Raw genomic sequence first — 21,755 nt, 5'->3', positions numbered from 1 at the left:
CTGCTCTGTCTTTGTACCTATCCACTCTCTTCCCCTACCACACCCAAGCTCCCATACCCACAAGTTCATCTTCACAAAATGCAAAAGTTCAGAAAGGGGGAAAAGGGGGAATAAATGGGCCCAAGATTTACTGTTTCTGAGGGACAATCTAAGAGTCTGCTAAGCAGGAGAGACATAGAAAAGGCTGATTAAGGCTCTCCAAGATTTTTTTATTTTCCATACCAGTTCTTCCTTCCATTGTGACAGCTTCCAGAGCCAAGAGAATACAGAAAACTATTGACATAAACCACTTTTAGACTGTAGTGTCCTACAGGGCAGGTGTTGTATTTGTTTACAGTTTATGAAATGGCACAATACCATGCATGTGTACATGCTGAAATAAGTGCATTTGAGCATTATGGTAATTATTTATTGTATCAATTTGAATGCGAGGAAAGATTCCTTTATTACGTGCTTAAACTCACCTGGCAATCAAAACTCAACCTAAGCCTGTAGTCACAGAAACACCTAGCTTTCTATTGTTAGAACAGAGAATAAAAGAGCCAAGTGAATCTTAAATCCTGTACCAGCTGGATTGTTCTTGAAAATTTAGCAAACATACTTTAGAAATTACGATGACTGTAAACATGATACTTGACAAGCAGCGTGGCCTAGTGGAAATTGCTTACATAACATACACTGGACATTCAGAAGACAAAATAAAAAGAAACAAACTACAGCAAAGATCATTTCTATCCTTAATCGTAGGTTATGTAAGAAGGAGCTGATAGATAGCAAGACAGATGAGAAAAGTGTTAGCTACAAAATAATAAAACTAAATAGTTGCTCTTCTATGCCTTTCATCTAACTGAGGGAATACACTCAAAAAAGTGTCACATTCCTTCGCAGGAAGTTTGAAATAACAAATCAGTCATCTTTACGTCATCATACTGGGAACTTTACAGAAGGTCTAAACCTTCTATATTAGCAGGTTGACTTGTCCTTTATTCATGTTTTTAGGGACACCTATCTTAGTCCACTTATTCAAGCTGACCAGTACATTCCTAAAGCAGCGCTGCTGAAATTTCCAGGATCTTGACAAATCATGTTGTTGCTTATTCAACAACCAATCGATCCACCAATCAATTCCATTGATTGATTGCAGTGGTTAGGAGGAGTGGACTCAAGTGCATAGGTAATGCAGAAGGAAGAGAAAATTGCATGGGGAGATGAGATATTCGTCAGGGCAGGCTTCCTGGCGGAGATGTGTCTTCAGTAGTGCTTTGAAGATGGAGAGAGTGGTAGTTTTGTCAAGTATGAAGGTGCGGGGACGGGGAGCGCAGTGGGAGATCCATGCAGGAGGGATACAGTGAGCAAGAGAAATGAGTGAGATGAGAGTGAAGTACAATGAAGAGATCGGTATTAGAGGAGCCAGACGTAGTGTACCTTAAAGCCGATGGTAAGAAGTTTCTGTTTGATGAAGAGAAGGATGGGCAAGCATTGGAGGTTTTTGAGGAGTGGTGAGGTGTGCACAGAACATTGTTTTTTTTTAGAAAAACCATCAGAGAAGCAGAGTGGAGTGTGGACTGGGGAGAGGGAGGCTGGAGGCAGGGAGGTCAGAGAGGAGGCTGATGCTTTAATCAACATGAGATATGCCTGGACCAGCCTGGGCGCAATCTGGCAGGACAGAAGGGGCAGATTCAGCAGGATTTGGCGACTGAGTGAATACGCGGGTTGAGAGAGAGATATATATATATATATCAAGGATAATGCCAAGGTTGCGGGCTCGTGAATCAGGGAGGATGATGATGTTGTCAAAGGTGATGGGAAAGTTAGGGACAGGAGAGAGTTTGGGTAGGAAAGTGAAGAATTTTGTTTTCGACAGGTTAGATTTGAGGTGTCGCCAAGACAGCCAAATAGAGAGGATGGTGATAATGATTATTATTGTGATTACTATGTGACAAGCACTAAGTACCGGTTTAGAGACAAAATAATCAGGTTAGACACAGGCCCTGTACCACATGGGGCTCATGGTGTAAGTAAGAGGGAGTAGGATTCAATCCCCATTTCACAGATGAGGAAACTGAGGCACAGAGCAGTCACGTGACTTGCCCAAGATGGCACAGCAGGCAAGTGGCAAAACTGTGAAGAAAAAAAATGAAGGCAGGAGGCAATGCAAGACTACAGAGAAGGAGAGAGGATGGGGCTGGAGAGGTAGATTTGGAAACCATCCCTGTAGAGGTGGTACTGGAGCCGAGGGCGAGGACGAGCTCCCCAAGGGGGTGAGTGTAAATGGAGACTAGAACTGAACTTTGAGGGATCCCAATGGTTAGAGGCTGGTACATTCTTGGCCTTGTAATCCTCTTCCTGGTGTAAACATAGGAATTATGTTCGCCATCCCCCCTGTCCATGTCCTGAGTTGAGGGGGGAAAAAAAGCTTCACCTTCTGGATGCAGATTTCCTGCAACCCATTCTCTGGCTACCTTGGCCTCAGTCTGATCATCATCATCATCAATCGTATTTATTGAGCGCTTACTATGTGCAGAGCACTGCACTAAGCGCTTGGGAAGTACAAATTGGCAACACAGTCTGATGGTCAGCCCTTCTCTAAACTGCAAGCTCCTTGCGGGCAGGGAACATGCCTACCAACTCTCTTGCATTGGACTCTCCCAAGTGCTTAGTACAGTGCTTTGCACACTGTAACTGCTCAATAAATACGAATGATTGATTTAAGGAAGGAAATTTACCTTCCCTAACAAACATTCACAGTGCATCTGGTCTCCTTGTTGGCAAAGCAAGTACAAGATTGGAGATTACTAAAACAGGAATTATGAATGACCTTTATACTTTTAGATCACATTGCCAATTGTAGAGGGTTCGAAGTTTTGGCACGAGAAATGAAAAGTCAAGATTTGGGTTTCTAAGCACATGTTGTTGGAATGCAAAAGTATTTTTTTATTGTTTGTCCAAATAGCACTTTAATGTGGTCATTAAAGTACAACTTTTGAAAAGTAGGCCACCTATTGATTTATCCCAAATCTAAAGCATGCTTGCACTATTGCTACCTTAACTTTATCTAGCTTATAAAACATGCATCTACTGAACGTTTTCAGAAAGTTTCACAGCATTGGGAGCTAATTTAAGAGAAAGAAAACATGAAACAGAATTTCATCAATTCCAATGGCTCATCTTGAAAGAAAAGGAACGATTTCTTTTTTAAAAGAGTAGATACAACTACTTTTATCAATTAACAGTAGGAATTTGCAATACACCCTAATTTACAGCTTTGAATAAAAATCTGCCATCAAAAGCAATATCTCTGACAAAATGAAAATGCAATTAACTCGATTAACCTACATTTCTTGCACTGTATAAGTATGTGGGAATTAGAAACAATTTCAAAGTTACCCCATGTACCTTATTCACACTGAAAATTTCCCATTTAGGATGCTTAAATCCAAGCCTCCCTGCCCTCCCTCCCAAAATAAAACCACTTAAAAAACTCTTATAGCTTCCACCATGACTTCAAAAACCAAACCAGTTGAGTCGAAAATGTCCACCTGGGACACCTCCGCCTGGATTTCCCGCTGGCATTTTAAATCCACCTAGGCAAAAATTGAATTCATCATCAATCGTATTTATTGAGCGCTTACTAAGTGCAGAGCACTGTACTAAGCACTTGGGAAGTACAAGTTGGCAACATTCCCCATCTTATCTCTCAAACTCACCCCTCCTCTGAACTTTTCCATCACAGTTGATAAAAATCACCTTCCTCCCTGTCTCGGAAGTTCACAAATCTTGGTGTCATGTTTGATCCCACTTGGTCCGTGGCTAAACTCCGCCCGTTTTCCTCCAAAATGTTGCCAAGATTTGCACCTTTCCCTTCATCCAAACGGCTCCCAACCTGGTCCAAGCTCTCTTCATCATCAGATCAGACTGGTGTATCAGCCTCCTCATTGGTCTCCCTGCCTCAAATTTCTCCACTCTTCAGTCTGCTCTGTGGCCCGGATAACTCCACTAAATCGAAAACCTTCGAAGACAATCCACAGTCCCCCAGATCATTAACTCCAAGGTTCCCTCCTTCTTCCACATTGTCTCTGTTCAATCGTTATACCCAGTTTGCATTCCTCATTTGTTCCAAGCTAACTCTCATACTTCATTTTGCTCTTAATGCACCGCACAAAACACTTTGCTCCTCCTCCTGTACGCAGTCCCCAACTAATTTCCACCACCCTGATCAGCCCATCCCAACAGTCACCCTTAGCACTTAAACTGCAGCATGGCCTCGTGGCTAGGGCACAAGCTTGGAAGTCAGAAGGACCTGGGTTCTAATCCCGGCTCCACCACGTGTCGGCTGTGTGACCCTGGGCAAGTCACTTCGCTTCTCTGGGCCCCAGTTACCTCATCAGCAAAACGGGGATTAAGACTGTTAGCCCCATGTGGGACATGGACTGTGTCCAAACTGATTAGTTTGTAACTACCCCAGTGCTTAGAGCCCCGCCACATGTCTGCTGTGTGACCTTGGGCAAGTCACTTCACTTCTCTGTGCCTCCGTTCCCTCATCTTTAAAATGGAGATGAAATGGAATTGGAATTAAGACTGTGAGCCCCACGTGGGACAACCTGATTACCTTGTAACTACCCCAGTGCTTAGAACAGTGCTTGGTGCATAGTAAGTGCTTAGCAAATACTATTATTATTACTAATAATAATAGTGCCTGGCACATAAGTGCTTTAAAAATACCATAAAACAGTTACTTTATTATTCATGCATTCATTTTTCCATACTCTTGCTATTTCCAGTTGTATCTATGGTTTTCCTCCATTTTCCCCCATTATAACATGAGGGATATAACATTATAGCTTTTCAAGGGCAGGGATCATGTCTTTAACTCTACTGTATTTTGTTAAGCATCTGCTACAGTACTGTACATATGGTTCACATAATAAATATTGCTGAATGCCAACATAAGCCTGTTTCTATGAAGATGTACAGTAACCCACAGAAAGACTACATTACCTAAAGCAGCTTTACGCACTGACAATTGCAACATCATGAAGTAGTTCTAATACGCATTATAGAAGTACAAACGTGCTTTAAAAGTGAATACATTTTATTTTTAAGACAATCATGAGTATAATTACCATTTTGGCATAATGTGCATTCATCGGATCAGCGAACTGAAGCAGAGCCTGAAACTGATTGTTCTTTGTGAAGGTGATAATCTTCAAGACAGTTCCAAACTTGGAGAATATCTGCAAGAAATAGTTGACATGGTAAATCAGGAATGACTGTTTACTTCAGAACGAGGTGGCAATTTTTCTTTTAATTACCCGCAAGGGCCCCTTGCGTCAGTCTTCCTTCATTTATACTGTCGAACTCATGCTGCTCAGACTGCTCACCCTGCTCCATTTGGACCAAAGGATCCTTGCCCCAGTCCACCCAGGAAAGGAGCAGGTCTTAGGTAGCCACCACCCAGCCCCAGGAAGCCCTCCCCTAGCCACCGTGCCAGAGCAGCATGGCCAAAACTTGACACAGGTCATGGGACAGGGAGGAGAGAGGAAATGGAAGAGGGAAGAGACAAAAGATTAAATTCTACCACTGCCTTCCACTCAGGCAGCTCTCAGATTTCCCTTCCCCTCCCTTACTTCCCTCCCCCGGGGAAGCAGCAGCTGTTGCTATGAAGCAGACACACGATGCAATGATACCATCACATATATCGTGCGCAAACATGACAATGTCACATGTCACAAGGAGGGGGGCATAAAACTGAGTAGCCCAAGACCTCCCACCCCGAAGGCAGAGTTGGGGCCAAGTGGGCTTTACGCAGAGAGGGATGAAGTATTTCAAGCCATTAGATTCACAGTGAAGGAAACTGCATTGGTGTGTGTTCAAAATTGATTTATCGGCTCTTTGTGCACTCACTGCTCAAAGGTTTCATTGTGTTTGGTCCCTCTGCACAAAAAAGTTGCCGATCCCTGGTCTCTACAGACCTTGTTTCTTGGAATCCACCTCATTTCTTCAACAGATTTACAAAAAGGAAAGCAAACTTTAGACAGGCTTTTGAAGAAAAACACCTAGATGTTGGCTGGCACCTTGAACATTCAACTATACAATCTGCTTTTGAACCAAGCAACTTCCCCACAAGAATATTTTTCCTATGCCATTTAAAAGACGGAACTTCCCCGAAGAACTCACAAGAAGAATTTTACATTCAGACATTCAAGCTGGGAGTAAAAGTGGTGATGAAAGTAGGGTGGCATGAGGCAGAGGACCATCCCGTTTCATTTCAGGAGGCCCTGACTTCCACCCACAAGCTTTTAGGGGGTCCAATATGTTACTGAGCATAAACACCACCACGTAATTTCACAGAGTGCTCTGATTCGCACACTGTCCCACTTTCTTCTCTTTTCCCCTTTCCATTCACACACTGGTACAACCATCACCTCTCCCAGTGAGCCTCCAATTTCATATTTTTCATTCACCGTGCAGTCACCATTTATTTAGGGGAAATGAAGAAAAATAATTTGATTTTAATTTTGCATTGCAAGTAGTGAGTTTACCACTTCTTTCCCAGGGGCATAGCATGCTTCCCCAGAGTGATTTTTTAAAGTTCAGGTTTCTGACTTTAAAAATAATTTTATTAGCTCTACAGATTTCTACTCGGATTGCACCATCATATACATTTTGATGGGTCGCTGGAAGCTTATCGAGAGTTTTCAAAAATAAACAAGAAAATTCTCCATCTGCCTGCTCACAGGGGAATTTTAAAACCCCAAAAGTCTTTTGAGTATTCTAACCTTGTTTTTTCGAACAGTAAAAAGGATTAACTGTGCATTAAAATCAAACTCATGGTAAAAGTAATCACTGAAAGCTAATTTTTTTTTTAGTTAGAACTTGGCAAAAATAGATGTAAAGATTATAACTACTGGCATTCACTCAACAAAAGGCTTACCAGATTAAAAGTTTTTGTAATAAACAGAAAGAATCCTGGCAACAGCTAACGTTTTAGCTGAGATTACGAAGACCTAAATCCCAAGAGTTCTAATATTAACGCTATTGATCCCTTTATTTACTGCTACTCTATTAACTATATCCTCATACTCAAAAGTCGATCAGGTCTAACCAGAACCTCATATACGGCAAGATTTGGGAATCATACACAGCTGTTACCCAGATGTTGCAGGATTTGTTTATTTGTTATATTCGTTACTTTGGTGCAAAACATTAAAGAGATTTCAATATCAGACAAAAAGTTGTAATGCATAAATTGTAGTTTTTTGATCTCTCAACGTACTCTCTTAGGGAATTTAAATCACGTGGTCAATGACTAAATTTCCAAGTCGTCACGATTTTCTGCAGTCCTAAAAGTTTTATCTTTACTCCAAACTGCCAACTGGAATCAGCCATCCCCATTCCAAAGCTAATTCTCCTGTGATTATCTGAAATGACACAGTAAATTCTCCAAATACGACAAATGACATTTTTCTAGACTATCCTATTATCCTCTCTCTGGAAAGTCTCTTTCTTTGAAAGTTAAGCCTATGTATTCACCTCATGGTTGCCTAGGATATCGAAGTCTTTTTACGCTTTCTGAGCAGCCTTATCTTTAAGGGTTATCTTCGTGTTGATAACCCTGCTCAATTTGCAAATGTGATGAGCATGTTAGATATCTTCATCCATATTATGACTATGTTAAACTGATCCTCTCAGACACCCTCTCAAAATGTTCCCCGAGGCTGACATCAAGCCATTAGTTCTCTGTACACCAACCTGACAAACTCTATGGTTAAGACCATATTTTCCCAGGCTATCAATGAGAATGCCATGTGGAAATGAATCAAAAGCCATAATGAGTTTCAGGAATAGATTATATCTTTCATGGACTCTTTCAATTGTTAAAATTCTTTCCATTGAGTCTTTCCTTCATGTGTCCCAGAATTGATACATTTTGTCTTTCCCAAGTACAGCTTCTGTATCTTGCTGACTTCTCTCCTTTTACTTAGAATAATGAATATAATCATTGTAATTGCCTCCCCCAAGCCCTCCATCCATATTTTCATTCTCACCTCTTTCCTTTAAGTAAGAATCTAGTCTGCCTTGGTTGAGTCTTTTAGTTTCTGACATTCTGTCCTGCCCTTAACACAATCCAAAAAGCTTTCATGACCATCTGTGGGCCTGTTGAATTGCTCTTCTAAATGAATAATAATGATGACAAGCATAATGATACTATTTGTTAAGTGCTTACTATATGCGAAGCGCTGTACTAAGCACTGGGATAGATACAAGATAATCAGATCGAGACACATGGGGCTCACAGTCTAAGAGGAAGGGAGAACAGGTATTTTATCCCCATTTTACAGATGAGGAAACTGAAGCACAGAGAAGTGAAGTGACTTGTCCAAGGTCACACAGCAGGCAACCGGCAGAGCCGGAATTAGAACGCTTTTCCTCTAACTCCCCAGCCTGTGCTCTTTTCACTATAGCTTCTCTTGTTCTGGAGGTCTATGATGTACTTAATTCTACCACAGTTTTCCCTTTATTCTTTTCAACTTCCACTTAAATCTAAATACTCGCCACCTGTTGGTCTCCTGTTTCCTGGGCCTCTGAAAAGGAGTAGTTACCCTTGATGAGCAAAGATGTACCCTTTTCCTTTTCCCTACCGCCTAATTACCTAATTACCTTGTCATCTAACTAGAATTTTCCAAGACTCCTATGTTTCCCCCGATCCCAGATCGCTGCAACTTTCACCTACTTTTGGCTTTAGTGGATACATTTTTGCCAATTCTAGTTTTAAGCCCTCCTCACTAAAATATTCAGCCTGCTCCTGAAGATGCTCTTTTTTTTCTCTATGTAAGACATCCTGTCCTAGCTCAGGATGGCCTCGTCCCTGAAAAAAAAAAAAAAATCACAGGCCTCATGTATTCTATTCAATGCTAATGGAATAACCAGGCATCCGTTTCCAGGATGTGTTCGTCCCTGTGGGAGTCTTTCCCCACCAACTGGAAGGGTTCCCTGGAACACCCCTGGAGACCCTCACCTCCTCCACCCTTATTCCCAGAACCCTGTAAAAATAATAATAATGATGGTATTTGTTAAGGGCTCACTACATGCCAGGCACTGTACTAAGCGCTGGGGTGGATACAAGCAAACAGGGCTGGACACAGTCCCCGTTCTATGTGGGGCTCACAATCTCAATCCTCATTTTCCAGATGAGGTAACCGAAACACACAGAAGTAAAGTGACTTGTCCAAGGTCACACAGCAGACAAGTGGCGAGGCTGGGATTAGAACCCATGACCTTCTGACTCCCAAGCCCGTGCTCTTGCAGTCACTCTTGCTCTACCACTCCATCCTTCGGGGATAAGGAGCCTGGAACAGTAGTTCTCAGATCCAGGAACAGCGTGGCTCCGTGGAAAGAGCACGGGCTTGGGAGTCCGAGGTCATGGGTTCTAATCCAGGCTCCGCCACTTGTCAGCTGTGTGACTTTGGGCAAGTCATTTAGCTTCTCTGAGTCTCGGTTATCTCATCTGTAAAATGGGGATTGAGACTGTGAGCCCCACGCGGGACAACCTGATCACCTTGTATCCCCCACAGCGCTTCACACATAGTAAGCGCTTAACAAATGCCATTATCATTATTATTATTATCCAGGGAATCTAGCCAATAGCTTGAATGGCTCAGAGCAGCAATCTCTTATTTCTCTGAGCTTGAATGCCTTTGTCTCCTAAAAGTGGAGGCACTCCACTTCTTCCACGAGGCCGTGACTCATGCGTGAATTCACTGTTTATGAAATAAATTACATAAAATTGCATCCGGTGCTACTCAGAGGAGGGCTTTGTTTCAAGGCATCTGAAGCATTTCTGATGGTGATCGCAGATAGATCTTTCGCTACAAGAGAGGCCCTGTACATACTGCCTTATATTTCGGGTTGGACGCCAACAACTATGTACATGTCAAGACCTGGATACCCTTCCCTTCCCTTCCGCGTTGCTTTTTCACAGTTTGGAGGTTTCAGCAAAATCCAGCGACAAGAGACAGAATCCACGGAGGCGAGTTAACAGTCTGTATTGGTGTTTCCCCACCACCTCACTAGCAATTACTTCCTTGGCACAAGTCATTTCCCGGGATTTACAGTTTTTCAGCTTCATCTCCTCTTTATTAATCCCCTGAAAGTACATTTCTCAGTATTTATTGTCATTATTTAGTTACCAAAACTTTAATCTCATAGACCTCATAATAGGATTAAAAACTGTACTAACAAAAGACGAGAGGGGCAGTATACAAAGCGTTGACTTGTTGGCGATGTTGATTAATGACACCGCTAAACCAAAGAGCAAATCTGAAAAATCTTAAATCCTCAGAAGTTTACCAAAGCCAGCTTTTTCATCCTCCAACGTTTCAGAATGAGAAATACAGGAACGTGTCGCTTACTGACATTGCAATTTCTATCATTCTATTTATTTATATTGATGCTATTGATGCCTGTCTACTTGTTTGGTTTTGTTGTCTGTCTCCCCACTTGTAGACCATGAGCCCGTTGTTGGGTAGGGAACATCTCGATTTGTTGCCAAATTGTACTTTCCAAGCGCTTAGTACAGTGCTCTGCACACAGTAAGCACTCAATAAATACGACTGAATGAATGAATGAATTGTAACCTCCTGCCTTACCTGATACAGCACTTCCAAAGTGACAGGATAGAAGAGGTTTTCAACAATTATTCGGAGAACAGAGCTCTGCCCCGGAAGTAATCCACTATCTCCAGCAGGAGTTGCATTGAGGGTGGCGAGACTTCCAGATTGCACAGCATTCACCGCTTGCAGAGCAGCCTGGGCCCGCTAAGGAACAATAACCAAAAATCAGACTTACTCGACAACCCGTACTGCACCAATTTAGTGAACAGATAATAAAACATTACCTTCACCTTGATTTTTTTTTTATGGTGTTAATCTTAGCGGTATCCTCGAATCATCTCGCTCATTCAACTCACATATTTGATCTGTCGCCAAATCCTGTTGGCTCTATCTTCACAACGCTGCTAAAATCCACCCTTTCCTCTCCACCCAAACTACTGCCATAGCACTTATGCTATGCCGCCTTCCTATCCTATCCTACCTTCACTACTGCCTCAGTTTCCTTGCTGACCTCCCTGCCTCCTGTCTCTCGCCACCCCAGGTTGTAACTTCACTCCGTCGCCTGGATCAGTTCACTCCACTCCTCAAGAACCTCCAGTGGTTGCCCATCCACCTCTGCGTCAAACAGAAACTCCTTACCATTGGCTTCAGAGCACTCAATCACCTTGCCCCCTCCGATCTTACCTCACTGATTTCGTACCACAAGCCAGCACGTTCACTTTGCTCCTCTAACGCCAACCTATTCACTGTATCTTGATGTCGTCTATCTCGCCACCGCCGCTTTGCCCAAATCCTGCCTCTCTGGCCTGGATTTCCCTCCCTCTTCATATCCGAAAGATATCCGTTCATATTCATATCCGTTCTCCCAACCTTCAAAGACTTATTGAATCAATTCTCCTCCAGGAAGCCTTCCTCGGCTAAGCCCTCATTTCCTCTACTCCTTCTCCCTTCTGAGTCGCCACTGCACTTGGATTTGCACCTTTTATTCACCCCACCCTCAGCCCTCATGCAGATATCGTTAACTTATTTGAACATCTGTCCGTCCCCCCTGCCCCAGACTGTGAGCTCCTGGTGGGCAGGGAGCGGTGCCTACCAACTCTGTTATAATGTACTTTCCCAGGTGCTTAGTACAGTAATCTGCCATGGTGAACACTCAATAAATGACTGATCAATTGATTGTTCCACAGCACTGGCATTTTATTCATTCATTCATTCAATCATATTTATTGAGTGCTTACTGTGTGCAAAGCACCGTACTACGTGCTTGGGAGAGTACAATATAATAACAGACAGACACATTCCTGCCCCAAACAAGCCCACAGTCTAGAAGGGAAGGCAGATATTAATATAAATAAATAAAATACAGATGTATACATATATACATACATTATGGGCACCTGATCTTAAATGGCAAAAATACTTTAGGTATGGCTCTGCCTACAATCAACAAACAGGCGAAAGGAATTTTCGTGACCTAAAACAATACAAATGATAATGATAATACGTTGACTGGTATGAGCAAATGTGGCGATATTAGAGGATATTCAGTTTTTAAAGGCTACTTGTTATAAATATGTCTAAGTATTTATACAATGAAAATGTGTCTGCGTGTGTATACGTGTCACCCAAGAAGCAGCAGCTATAATGACTAACCCCTGTAGGCTATTTGGAAATACTTAGAGAACTTGTAACCTTGGGTGAAAACATACGGTGTAGCAGAACGAGCCTGGGATTAGTTCTTGGGCAAACTGAGTCCAGATCCTACACTGTGTAACTTTGGGTGAGTTTCTGAGTGGAGATCTAAATTTCAGTTTCAACATCTTTAAAACAGTGACTTTTAAAGGGGGTTAAGACCACCTCCTCATTGTCCTCATCACAAAAATATCGTGAGGAAAGGTGAAAAGAATAGATGTGAAGTGTTTCCTATCAATGGAGCACACTAAGCACTTTCTGTGTGCAGAGCATTCGCTATACCATGCACTTTGGGAGAGTCCAAAAAACGTAAGAGACACGCTCCCTGCCTTGGGAGGGATTTATTGAGTGCTTATTACATGCAGAGCACTGAATGAAGTGCTTGGGTGGGCCTAACAAGCAGTGTGGCCTAGTGGACAGAGCACGTGCCTGGGAGTCAGAGGATCTGGGCTGTAATCCAGCTTTGCCACTTGTCCGCTGTGTGACCTTGGGTACGTCACTTAACCTCTCTGAGCCTCAGTTTCCTCATCTGTAAATTGGGGATTAAGACTGTGAGCCCTATGTGGGACAGGGACTATGTCCAATACGAATATCTTGTATCTACCCCAGCGCTTTGTACAGTACCACAATTATTATTACAAGTATATCCTGATAGACAAATCAATCAATCTAACGCATTTGAGTGTCCACTGTGGATAGAGCACTATACTAAGCACTCAGGGGAGTACAAAAGAATTAGAAATCCTCCCTCAAGGAGTTTACAATCTGGTGGAGGAGACAGACACTAAGTTATAGACAAGAGGAAATCATGAAGACTATAAGATATGCATATACTCTGGGGGATTGTGAATCCTTAAGTGTTTAGAAGCAGCAGCAGTAGTGGAGTGTAAAATGGGCCTCCCTGAGGAGATACAATTTCAGAAGGGCTTTGAAGATAAGGAGAGCAGTGGACCATCTGAAATGAAAGGGAAGGGAGTTCTAAACAGTGGGGAGGATGTGAGCAAGAGGTTGGTGGTGGGAGAGATGAGAAGAAGGCACAGTGAGTAGGCTAGCTTAATAGGAACAAAGAGCACAAGTAAGGGGAATAGTGGCAGAAGACAGTGGATAACAAGAGGGGTGGGAGAGACACTAGACTGTGTAAGCTCCTTTTGGGTAGGGTATGCGCCTACCAACTCTGTTACACTGTACTCTCCCAAGCAGTTAATACAGTGCTCTGCACACATAGTAAGAGCTCCATAAATGTGACCGATTGATTTTTTTTTAAAGGCATTCTTCTGAAATCTGTTGGAGAAGGTTTTTGGGAATACGCTGGAGACAAACAAATGGATTTTAGAGCAAATTAAACCAAAGTGGTATTTTTAGACTGTGAGCCCACTGTTGGGAAGGGACTGTCTCTATATGTTGCCAATTTGTACTTCCCAAGCGCTTAGTACAGTGCTCTGCACATAGTAAGCGCTCAATAAATACGATTGATGATTTGGAAGGCCAAATGGCTCGACTTAGATTAGCATATTCTGGGCACATAATCAGGAGGACTAATTATCCGGAGAAGACGCTAGCGCTAGGAAATGTCCAGGTAAAACATGGAAGAGGCAGACCGGCAGCTAGATGGAAAGAGACCATAACAATGATAATGGAAGAACCATTAGAAAGTGCGTGGATTATGGCAGAGGACAGGTCATTCTGGAGACAGTATACCCATGGAGTCGCTATGAATCGAAAACGACTCGAAGGCACTTAATATTGATAATTTGTTAAGCACTTACTGTGTGTGGAGCACTGTTCTAAGCATTGGAGTAGATACAAGTTTTATCAGGTCGGACACAGTCCGTTCCACAAAGGGCTCACAGTCTAGGGAGGAGGGATTGATTGACTGATTGACAAGAGATGATTTAATATCAGAGAAGAGAAACGGACTCAGAAAAGCATTCCGAGGGACACCCAAGGTTAGGGGATGGGGAAGAGAGGAAGAGCTGCCAAAAGAGGCAGAGAAGGATTAGGCAGAGAGGTAAGAGGAGCATCAGAAGAAGACTGTGTCAGAAAAACCGAGGTTAGATCGTGTTTTCAGGAGAAGGGGGTGATCTATAGTGTCGAAGACAGTTGTGAGGTTAAGGACGAACAGGACAGAGTCTGCTAGATTTGGCAAGAAGGAGGTCATTGAAAGCCTTAGAGAGTCATTAAGGAGGAGAGGAGGTGGAAGCAGAGAGTGTACAAATCCTGTTTGAAGAGTTTAGACAGACTTGTACTTCCCGAGTGCTTAGTCCAGTGCTCTGCACACAGTAAGCGCTCAATAAGTATGACTGAATGAATGAAACAGGAAGTGGAAGCTCTCAACTGCACAATCATTCAATCGATAGGATTTATTGATGGCTTACTACATACAGAGCACAAGGGAAAGTAAAATATAATAGATTTAACAGCACAAGTTCATGAGTGGAGGAATCATTCTCTGGAGGTGATTCAGGGCTGGGTGTTCTTTTGATGTTGTTGTTTTTAATGGTATTTGTTAAACACTCACTATGTGTCAAATGTTGTTCTAAGCACTGGGGTAACTACAAGTTGAATAGGACGGACACAGTTCTTGTCCTGCACAGAGCTCACAGTCTACGTAGGAGGGAGAACAGGTACTGAATTCCCATTTTACAACTGAGGAAACTGAGGCACAGATAAGTTGAGACTTGCCCAAGGTCACACAGTAAGCAACTGACAGAGCCGGGATTAGGCTTGTGCTCTTTCCACTAGACCACATGCAAGATGGACAGAGAGAAGGGGGAGTGGGGGATGAGGGAATGGATTTTTGTGTCAAGAGGGGAAGTTGGGTACGGAGTCCAAACGGGGCAGGATGGCCTGGGGAAAGTGGAGGGAGTGGGGAGAGAACAGTGTGGGGAGAAAACAGCCTTGAGGGGGTTATAGGGATGCGGGAAAGAAGGCAGGTTGGGAGAATGTGGCCGGAGAGTGGTCTTCGGAGCTGTTGAGGTTGAAAATGGTACAAGAGCTTGGGATGATAAGATCCAACATGTGTGAGTAGCCGAGGTGGAGCAAGAGGCCAGGGGAGATTAAGAGTGAGAGAAAGCCGGCAGCGGGGGGAACAATCAGAAACATTCACATGGATAACGACATTCCCGAAAAGCCACGAAGGGGAGAAGGAAAGAAGGAAGCTGCGAACGGCATCAAAATCACTCAGAAAATTGGAGGTGAACTCAAGGGGCAGTAAATGACTGCAACTAATTGTAGTGAGTGGCATAGGTGGACAGTGGTCCCTGTAGACTGTAAGCTCACTGTGGGCAGGCACTGAGTTGGTTTACTGCTATACTGTACTCTCCCAAGCGCTTAATACACACAGCGCTCTGCACACAGTTAGCACTCAATAAATGCCACTGAATGAATGATGTGAGCTTCCTAAAGAAGGCAACTGATTGATGATGGAGTTTGTTAAGCGCCTACTATGTGTCAAGCACTGTTCTAAGCGCTGGGGTAGATAAAAGACTAATCAGGTTGGACACAGTCCCTGTCGCACGCGGAGCTCACAGTCTTAATCCCCATTTTACAGATGAGAAGTCTGAGGCACAGAATAATGAAGTGACCTGCCAAGGTCACAAAGCAGACAAGTGGCAGAGCCAGGATTGGAACCCAAGTCCTTCTGACTCCCGGGCCATGCTGTTTCTCTAGGCGAAGGAGGGAGGGGGTTTGGCTATTTGAAAGTTGCATTTGGTGGGGGGGTGGGGGGAAGTAGCAGACCAAGTCCTCACCTTTGAGTGTGAGTTGAGGGGAGGTGGAGGTGGTGAGGCCCCCTTGGGAAAAAAGTGGCAGGGGAGATGGTATTCCAGGATTATCAGCTTGCTGCCGGGTATTTTCTAATTCCCTACTAGTGTTCTATCCAAAAGGGGTACTGAACTGAGGGTAACCACAGATAGATAAATCTAATTTAGGTCTGAGATAAAGTTTAAGCATTTTCGTCAGCAAAATGTGAAACTGAAAAATTAACATCTGAGAAGGGAGAAGTGGTAATAATGAAATCTACTTTTCCAATTATCTTCTGAATTTCCGTAAGTAATCAAATTATCGTTTGACAACAGCATTCACTACCTGCAAATATAAGACGAAAAATAACGAGATTTCTCATTGGTTTGTCTCTTCAGGAAATTGCACTATATACAATAACTGGATTCAGTTCTTAGATCCAGGGTCCGTAAGATATTGCTTTCCAAATTGCCTTGGGTTTAAATTACCTCAATATAAATCCACCTGAATGATGTTTTAGTACATTAAAATACTGGTAAAGAACCTAATGAAGAAACTGTTTTGTTCAGGGCTCCAGGTTTTAGAAACTGCATGAAAGAACTGGGTGGGGGGAAGCGGGTTACCTCATCTGTAAAATGGTGATTAAGACTGTGAGTCCCATGTGGGACAAGAACTGTATCTTGTATCTGCCCCAGTGACTGGCCCATAGTAAGTGCTTAACAAATACAATTTAAAAAAATGATAAGAATGACAAAAGGGCTGGAATTTAGAACCGATGAAGAAAGGCTGAAATGCTAAGGGTCGCTTAGTTAAAAGAAAGGAAGACACAGTGCTGACTTCACATACATGAAGATGGTGAACCAGTGAGGGTAATCAATTGTATTTATTGAGAGCTTACTATGTGCAGAGCACTGTACTAAGCACTTGGGAGAGTACAATACAATGGAATTAGCAGACACATTCCCTGCCCATAGCGAGCTTACAGTCTAGAGGGGGAAATAGACTTTAATATGAATAAATAAGTTATAATATATAATTTAGAGATATGTACATAATTGCTGTGGTGTTGGGGACAGGGGTGAATATCAAGTGCCCAAAGGTCACAGATTGAAGTGTGTAGACGGTTAGGCTTTAGAACATAATAACGTACCCAATTCCATTAATTGAAGTGCAGAGATGATAATGCTTCAGAACATAAGAATGTAAGCAATGCCATTACAAGGACAGGCCCATGGACGTGGGTGCTGATAAGTCACAGCACACTTCCCTGGAGGACACCACTATTTCTATTTCTCCATCCTGAAAAGTGGCCCTCTGTTTCTTTTCTTTCAGTCTTTTTCCACCCATGACAGAACATTCCCTCTAATTCCAGGGGTTATTCAGGTTATTTTAAAACCTTCTGGAGTGGAATTCAGTGAAAATAAATTTGAAAATCTAAATACATTGTGTAAACTGGCTACCCTTGATGCACATGTTCGATGACCCCTTCAAAGCACCAGTGTGGCACAATTTCCCTTAACACAAATCATGCTGTCTTTTCCCCCAAAGGTTGTATTCTGCTAAGTGCTCGCTGATCCTAGACTTAATTATGGATTCGGCCAGTTTGCCAGGCAGAGAAGGGAGAGATTTGCCAGTCTGTAATTCCCAGGATTACCTCTGGAATGCTTTTCATAGGTGGGAGTTGCACTGGCAATAAGCCAGTGCTCCGGCACAGTGCTGTAAAGATCGGACGCACACTCTACCCAAAAGTTCTGTAGCTTTCCCTCCAGCTTCCTTCATTCAGTCGTATTTACTGAGCGCTTACTGTGTGCAGAGCACTGTACTAAGGGCTTGGGAAGTACAATTCAGCAATAGAGACAATTCCTGCCCACAATGGGCTCAGAGTCTAGAATAATGTGATGAAGATGAAGAGTTCTTCAGAACTCTTGAGTGGACGCCATCTGGTCTCACTGCCTTGTAGGTTAACATCTAGTTTGTCAATCTGGCCTAAGACATCCTCTGGCTTGTTTAAGACAAAAAAAAAAAAAAAATTAGGGGTGGGAAACTCTCCAACATTTTTCTTTCCCGATAAAGACCGAACTAAAGAATTCACTGAGCCTCTCAGCTATCTTCTTTCCATCTCTGAGGGTACTTTTACCTCATGATCACCCAGTGGCCTCAGAGATTTCTTAACTGGCTTCCTGCTTTTGATATATTTAAAGAACCTCTTGTTATTGTCTTTGGCACTGCTTTTAAGGTGCTCTTCAAACTCCATTTGGGCCTGCCTAATTTCCTGTTTGTACCTGATCTGTCATTCTTTTATGGACTTTCCAGCACTCCTCATTCATTGGGCAAGCGGCTCATTTTTGAAAAGATAACTTCCCTTAAGTGCATCACTGGATGGCATACTGCTTAGACAGCAGATTGTTTGATGCCCTTCAACTCCACGTTGCCAATGAAGCTCTTCAGAAATGTCCAGTATAGGGTTTCCCTGGTGAACGCCAGCATGTAAACTTAGCTTCATTTGGATTTAAAGTCAGTCTGTTGCATTGACCAAACTCCATATACCATTTCACAGTCACCTACATGTCTTCTTGTGTTTGCCTCAAATAATTACCCACGTATAGCAATTCCTGAAGGGCTGGCTGTCTCTAGGATTTCCTATGATGCTTGCGGTCTGCTGGGTTGGAAGAGTTTCCTAGAGGATCAGAAATGGATTCTAACAAATGACCCCCTCGCTTGTTGCACCGTTCAGCATGGCTGCCTAGAATGAGTTGAATAAGACCAGGCTACGACATAATCCTGAGATGAACAATGTAGCCTCCTGAAGTAACCTCAGGATTGTGATTAATTTCTTGGGTCAGGCAAATTTACTTACTTCAGAGCGTCAACTTACATTATTATGATTGTTATTAATAATAATATATGTTAAGCACTTACTACATTCCAGGCACTGTATTAAGTGCCGGAGTGAACAGAAGCAAATCGGGTTGGAGGCAGTCCCTGTCCCAGGTGGGGCTCGCAGTCTCTTTCCCCCTTTTACAGGTGAAGTGAATGAGGCACTGAGACGTTAAGTGACTTGCCCAAGGTCACACAGCAGACAAGTGGCAGAGCCGGGATTAGAACCCATGAAGTCCTGACTCTCGAGCCCGGGCTCTGTCCACTACACCATGCTGCTCCTTGATGGTGTCAAGCCTTCTTGTATGGTCTCAGAAAACAACAGAAAGGTCATGTGGGTGCTTTCTGCCCCTCTTTCATAACTGTAGCACAGATAATGTCTGCTAGGGCTGGCTATGATCTAAAGCCACACCACAGTTCTGGGAGCACACCTGTAATGAAGTTCTTCAGTAGCCAGTCCAGAAGGACTCCTGCTTAGATCTTGCCAACAATAGCTAAGAGTGAGATGCAGTGACAATTACAAATCTGCTCTCTCTTCATACTTCTTGGGATGATGGGGAGGGCACTGCCTGAGAACTGGGAGTCAGGAGACCTGGGTTAAATAAGGATAATTGTGGTATTTCATCATCATCATCATCAATCGTATTTATTGAGCGCTTACTGTGTGCAGAGCACTGTACTAAGTGCTTGGGAAGTACAAGTTGGCAACATATAGAGACAGTCCCTACCCAACAGTGGGCTCACAGTCTAAAAGGGGGAGACAGAGAACAAAACCAAACATACTAACAAAATAAAATAAATAGAATAGATATGTACAAGTAAAATAGAGTAACAAATCTGTACAAACATATATACATATATACAGGTGCTGTGGGGAAGGGAAGGAGGTAAGATGTGGGGGATGGAGAGGGGGACGAGGGGGAGAGGAAGGAAGGGGCTCAGTCTGGGAAGGCTTCCTGGAGGAGGTGAGCTCTCAGTAGGGCCTTGTCGGGGGGTCGCGTAACTAGTTAAGAGCTTATTTGTTAAGAGCTTACTATGTGCCAGGCACTGTACAAAGCATACAAGCAAATCGGGTTGGACACGGTCACTGTCCCATGTGGGCCTCACAGTCTCAATCCCCATTTGACAGAAGAGGGAACTGAGGGACAGAGAAGTGAAATGACTTGCCCACGGTCACACAGCAGGCAGGTGGTGAAGCAGGGATTAGGACCCATGACCTCCTTACTCCCAGGTCCGTGCTCTGTGCACTAGGCCACACTGGGTTCTAATACCAGCTCTGCCACTGACCTGCCGAGTGGCCGTGACTAGGTCCCTTATCTTCTCTGAGCACCAGTTTCTGGACCTGGAAAATAATGGAGACAAAACACTCTTCTCCCTCCACCCCCTTACACTGTGTGAGTTCCATGAGGGAAGGAGACTGTGTCTGATCTGACTGCACTGTGCTTAGCATAGTGCTTGGCAAATAGTGAGTGCTTAACAAATACCCCCAGTGCACTTTTCACTAAGCCACGCTGTTTCTCCAAGTTAATCGGGGTGGACACAGTCCCTGTCTCACTTGGGGCTCACGGTCTAAATAAGAAGGAGTAAGATTTAACCCCCATTTTACCAATGAGGTAACTGAGGCACAGAGAAGATAAGTGACTTGCCCAAGGTCACAAAGCAGACACATGGCAGATCCGGCACTAGAGCCCTTGTCCTCTGATTCCCAGGCCCATTTCCACTAAGCCATGCTGCTTCTCCTAGATAATTCTTAAATAAATGACTATTCCAAGTACACGGATATCATCTTCAGATGACCTAAAACCCAACACGACGCAACGGCATTGTCACTAAAGGAAAACAGGAAAAGGAGGTAACTGAATCTGCTCTGTGACCTCCAACCCCCACGAAACATGAATCGACAGCAGAATTTAATATTCAGTTCTGCACAAGCTACTAGTAGGAAGGCAGAGATAATACCATAACTGATCTCCAAAATGCTTAAATGTGTGTTTACAGGTTTTGAATATCACTCCCTCTAACTTGGAACACAACCACTCCAATGCAAGAGCCCTCATGTGCAAATGTACACATATTCATATCCAAACGTAGGAACCATTAATGACCTTGTAACCTATTTAACCAAGAAGACCGAGGCCCGACATGGGCTCCCACCAGTTCCTATTTGTCGACTTTGATGTCTAGACCTTGGTGTCTGGATGCCCTCTGACATCTACCAGATTCTCCTCTTTCCCAGCTGTCAGTTAGGAGATGTTCCTCCTGTTAGGGAGAGCAAACCCTTTCATCTGTATTTTAGATCCCATTTCCTCAGCTCATTAAAACCTCACCCACATTCTTCTTTCTCTCTCTCTCTTACTATCATCAATCTCTCCCTCTTCTCTGGCTCCTTCCCCTCTTCCCAATAAATAGGATCTTATCTCCCTTCTTCTGAAAAAGTCATCTTAGGACCCTACGATTTCCCCAGATATCATCCCGGGCCCCTTTCAAGTCCAAGAACTCCTCTGGAATTACTTTCTACACCACCTGCATCCATTTCCTCTTGACCACCCCTCTCTTCTAAGCCCTCTTGCATTTCAATTTCACCCTCTTCAATCACCTGAAAGCACTATGACAAAGGCCTTCATACTTATTTTGGGCTAAACCTCTTCTCGGCTGCAGTCTTTCCTTGACTTCGATGCTGTCTCTGGTGACCAAGAGGAAAACCGACAGAATCAAAGTCCGCCCAATCTTAGTTTCAAGGACATGATTCTATCTTTGTTTTGCTCCTTCCCGTACTGACTAATCTTCCCTGATTTCCTTGGTTGGCTCCACTTCCTCTTTTCGTCTGTTAAC

At 43.4% G+C, this 21,755-nt stretch overlaps 1 protein-coding gene across 3 annotated transcripts in view; it reads right to left on the bottom strand.

Moving 5' to 3' along the window:
* PTBP3 (polypyrimidine tract binding protein 3) overlaps positions 1–21,755 on the bottom strand; it is a 181,922-nt gene that overhangs the window by 50,692 nt on the left and 109,475 nt on the right. For all 3 annotated transcript variants that reach the window (XM_038770374.1, XM_038770373.1, XM_038770375.1), the window contains 2 exons: positions 10,650–10,817; positions 5,124–5,234 (listed from right to left, as the gene is read on the bottom strand). In XM_038770374.1, the coding sequence (XP_038626302.1) occupies positions 5,124–5,234; positions 10,650–10,817 (279 nt within the window). The remainder of the gene's footprint in view (positions 1–5,123; positions 5,235–10,649; positions 10,818–21,755) is intronic.

Source organism: Tachyglossus aculeatus, chromosome X3 (genome assembly GCF_015852505.1).
Source record: "Tachyglossus aculeatus isolate mTacAcu1 chromosome X3, mTacAcu1.pri, whole genome shotgun sequence".
Lineage (NCBI taxonomy): Eukaryota > Metazoa > Chordata > Mammalia > Monotremata > Tachyglossidae > Tachyglossus > Tachyglossus aculeatus.
The sequence above is the reverse complement of the archived record's forward strand: the minus strand, read 5'-3'. Positions and strand labels throughout refer to the sequence as shown.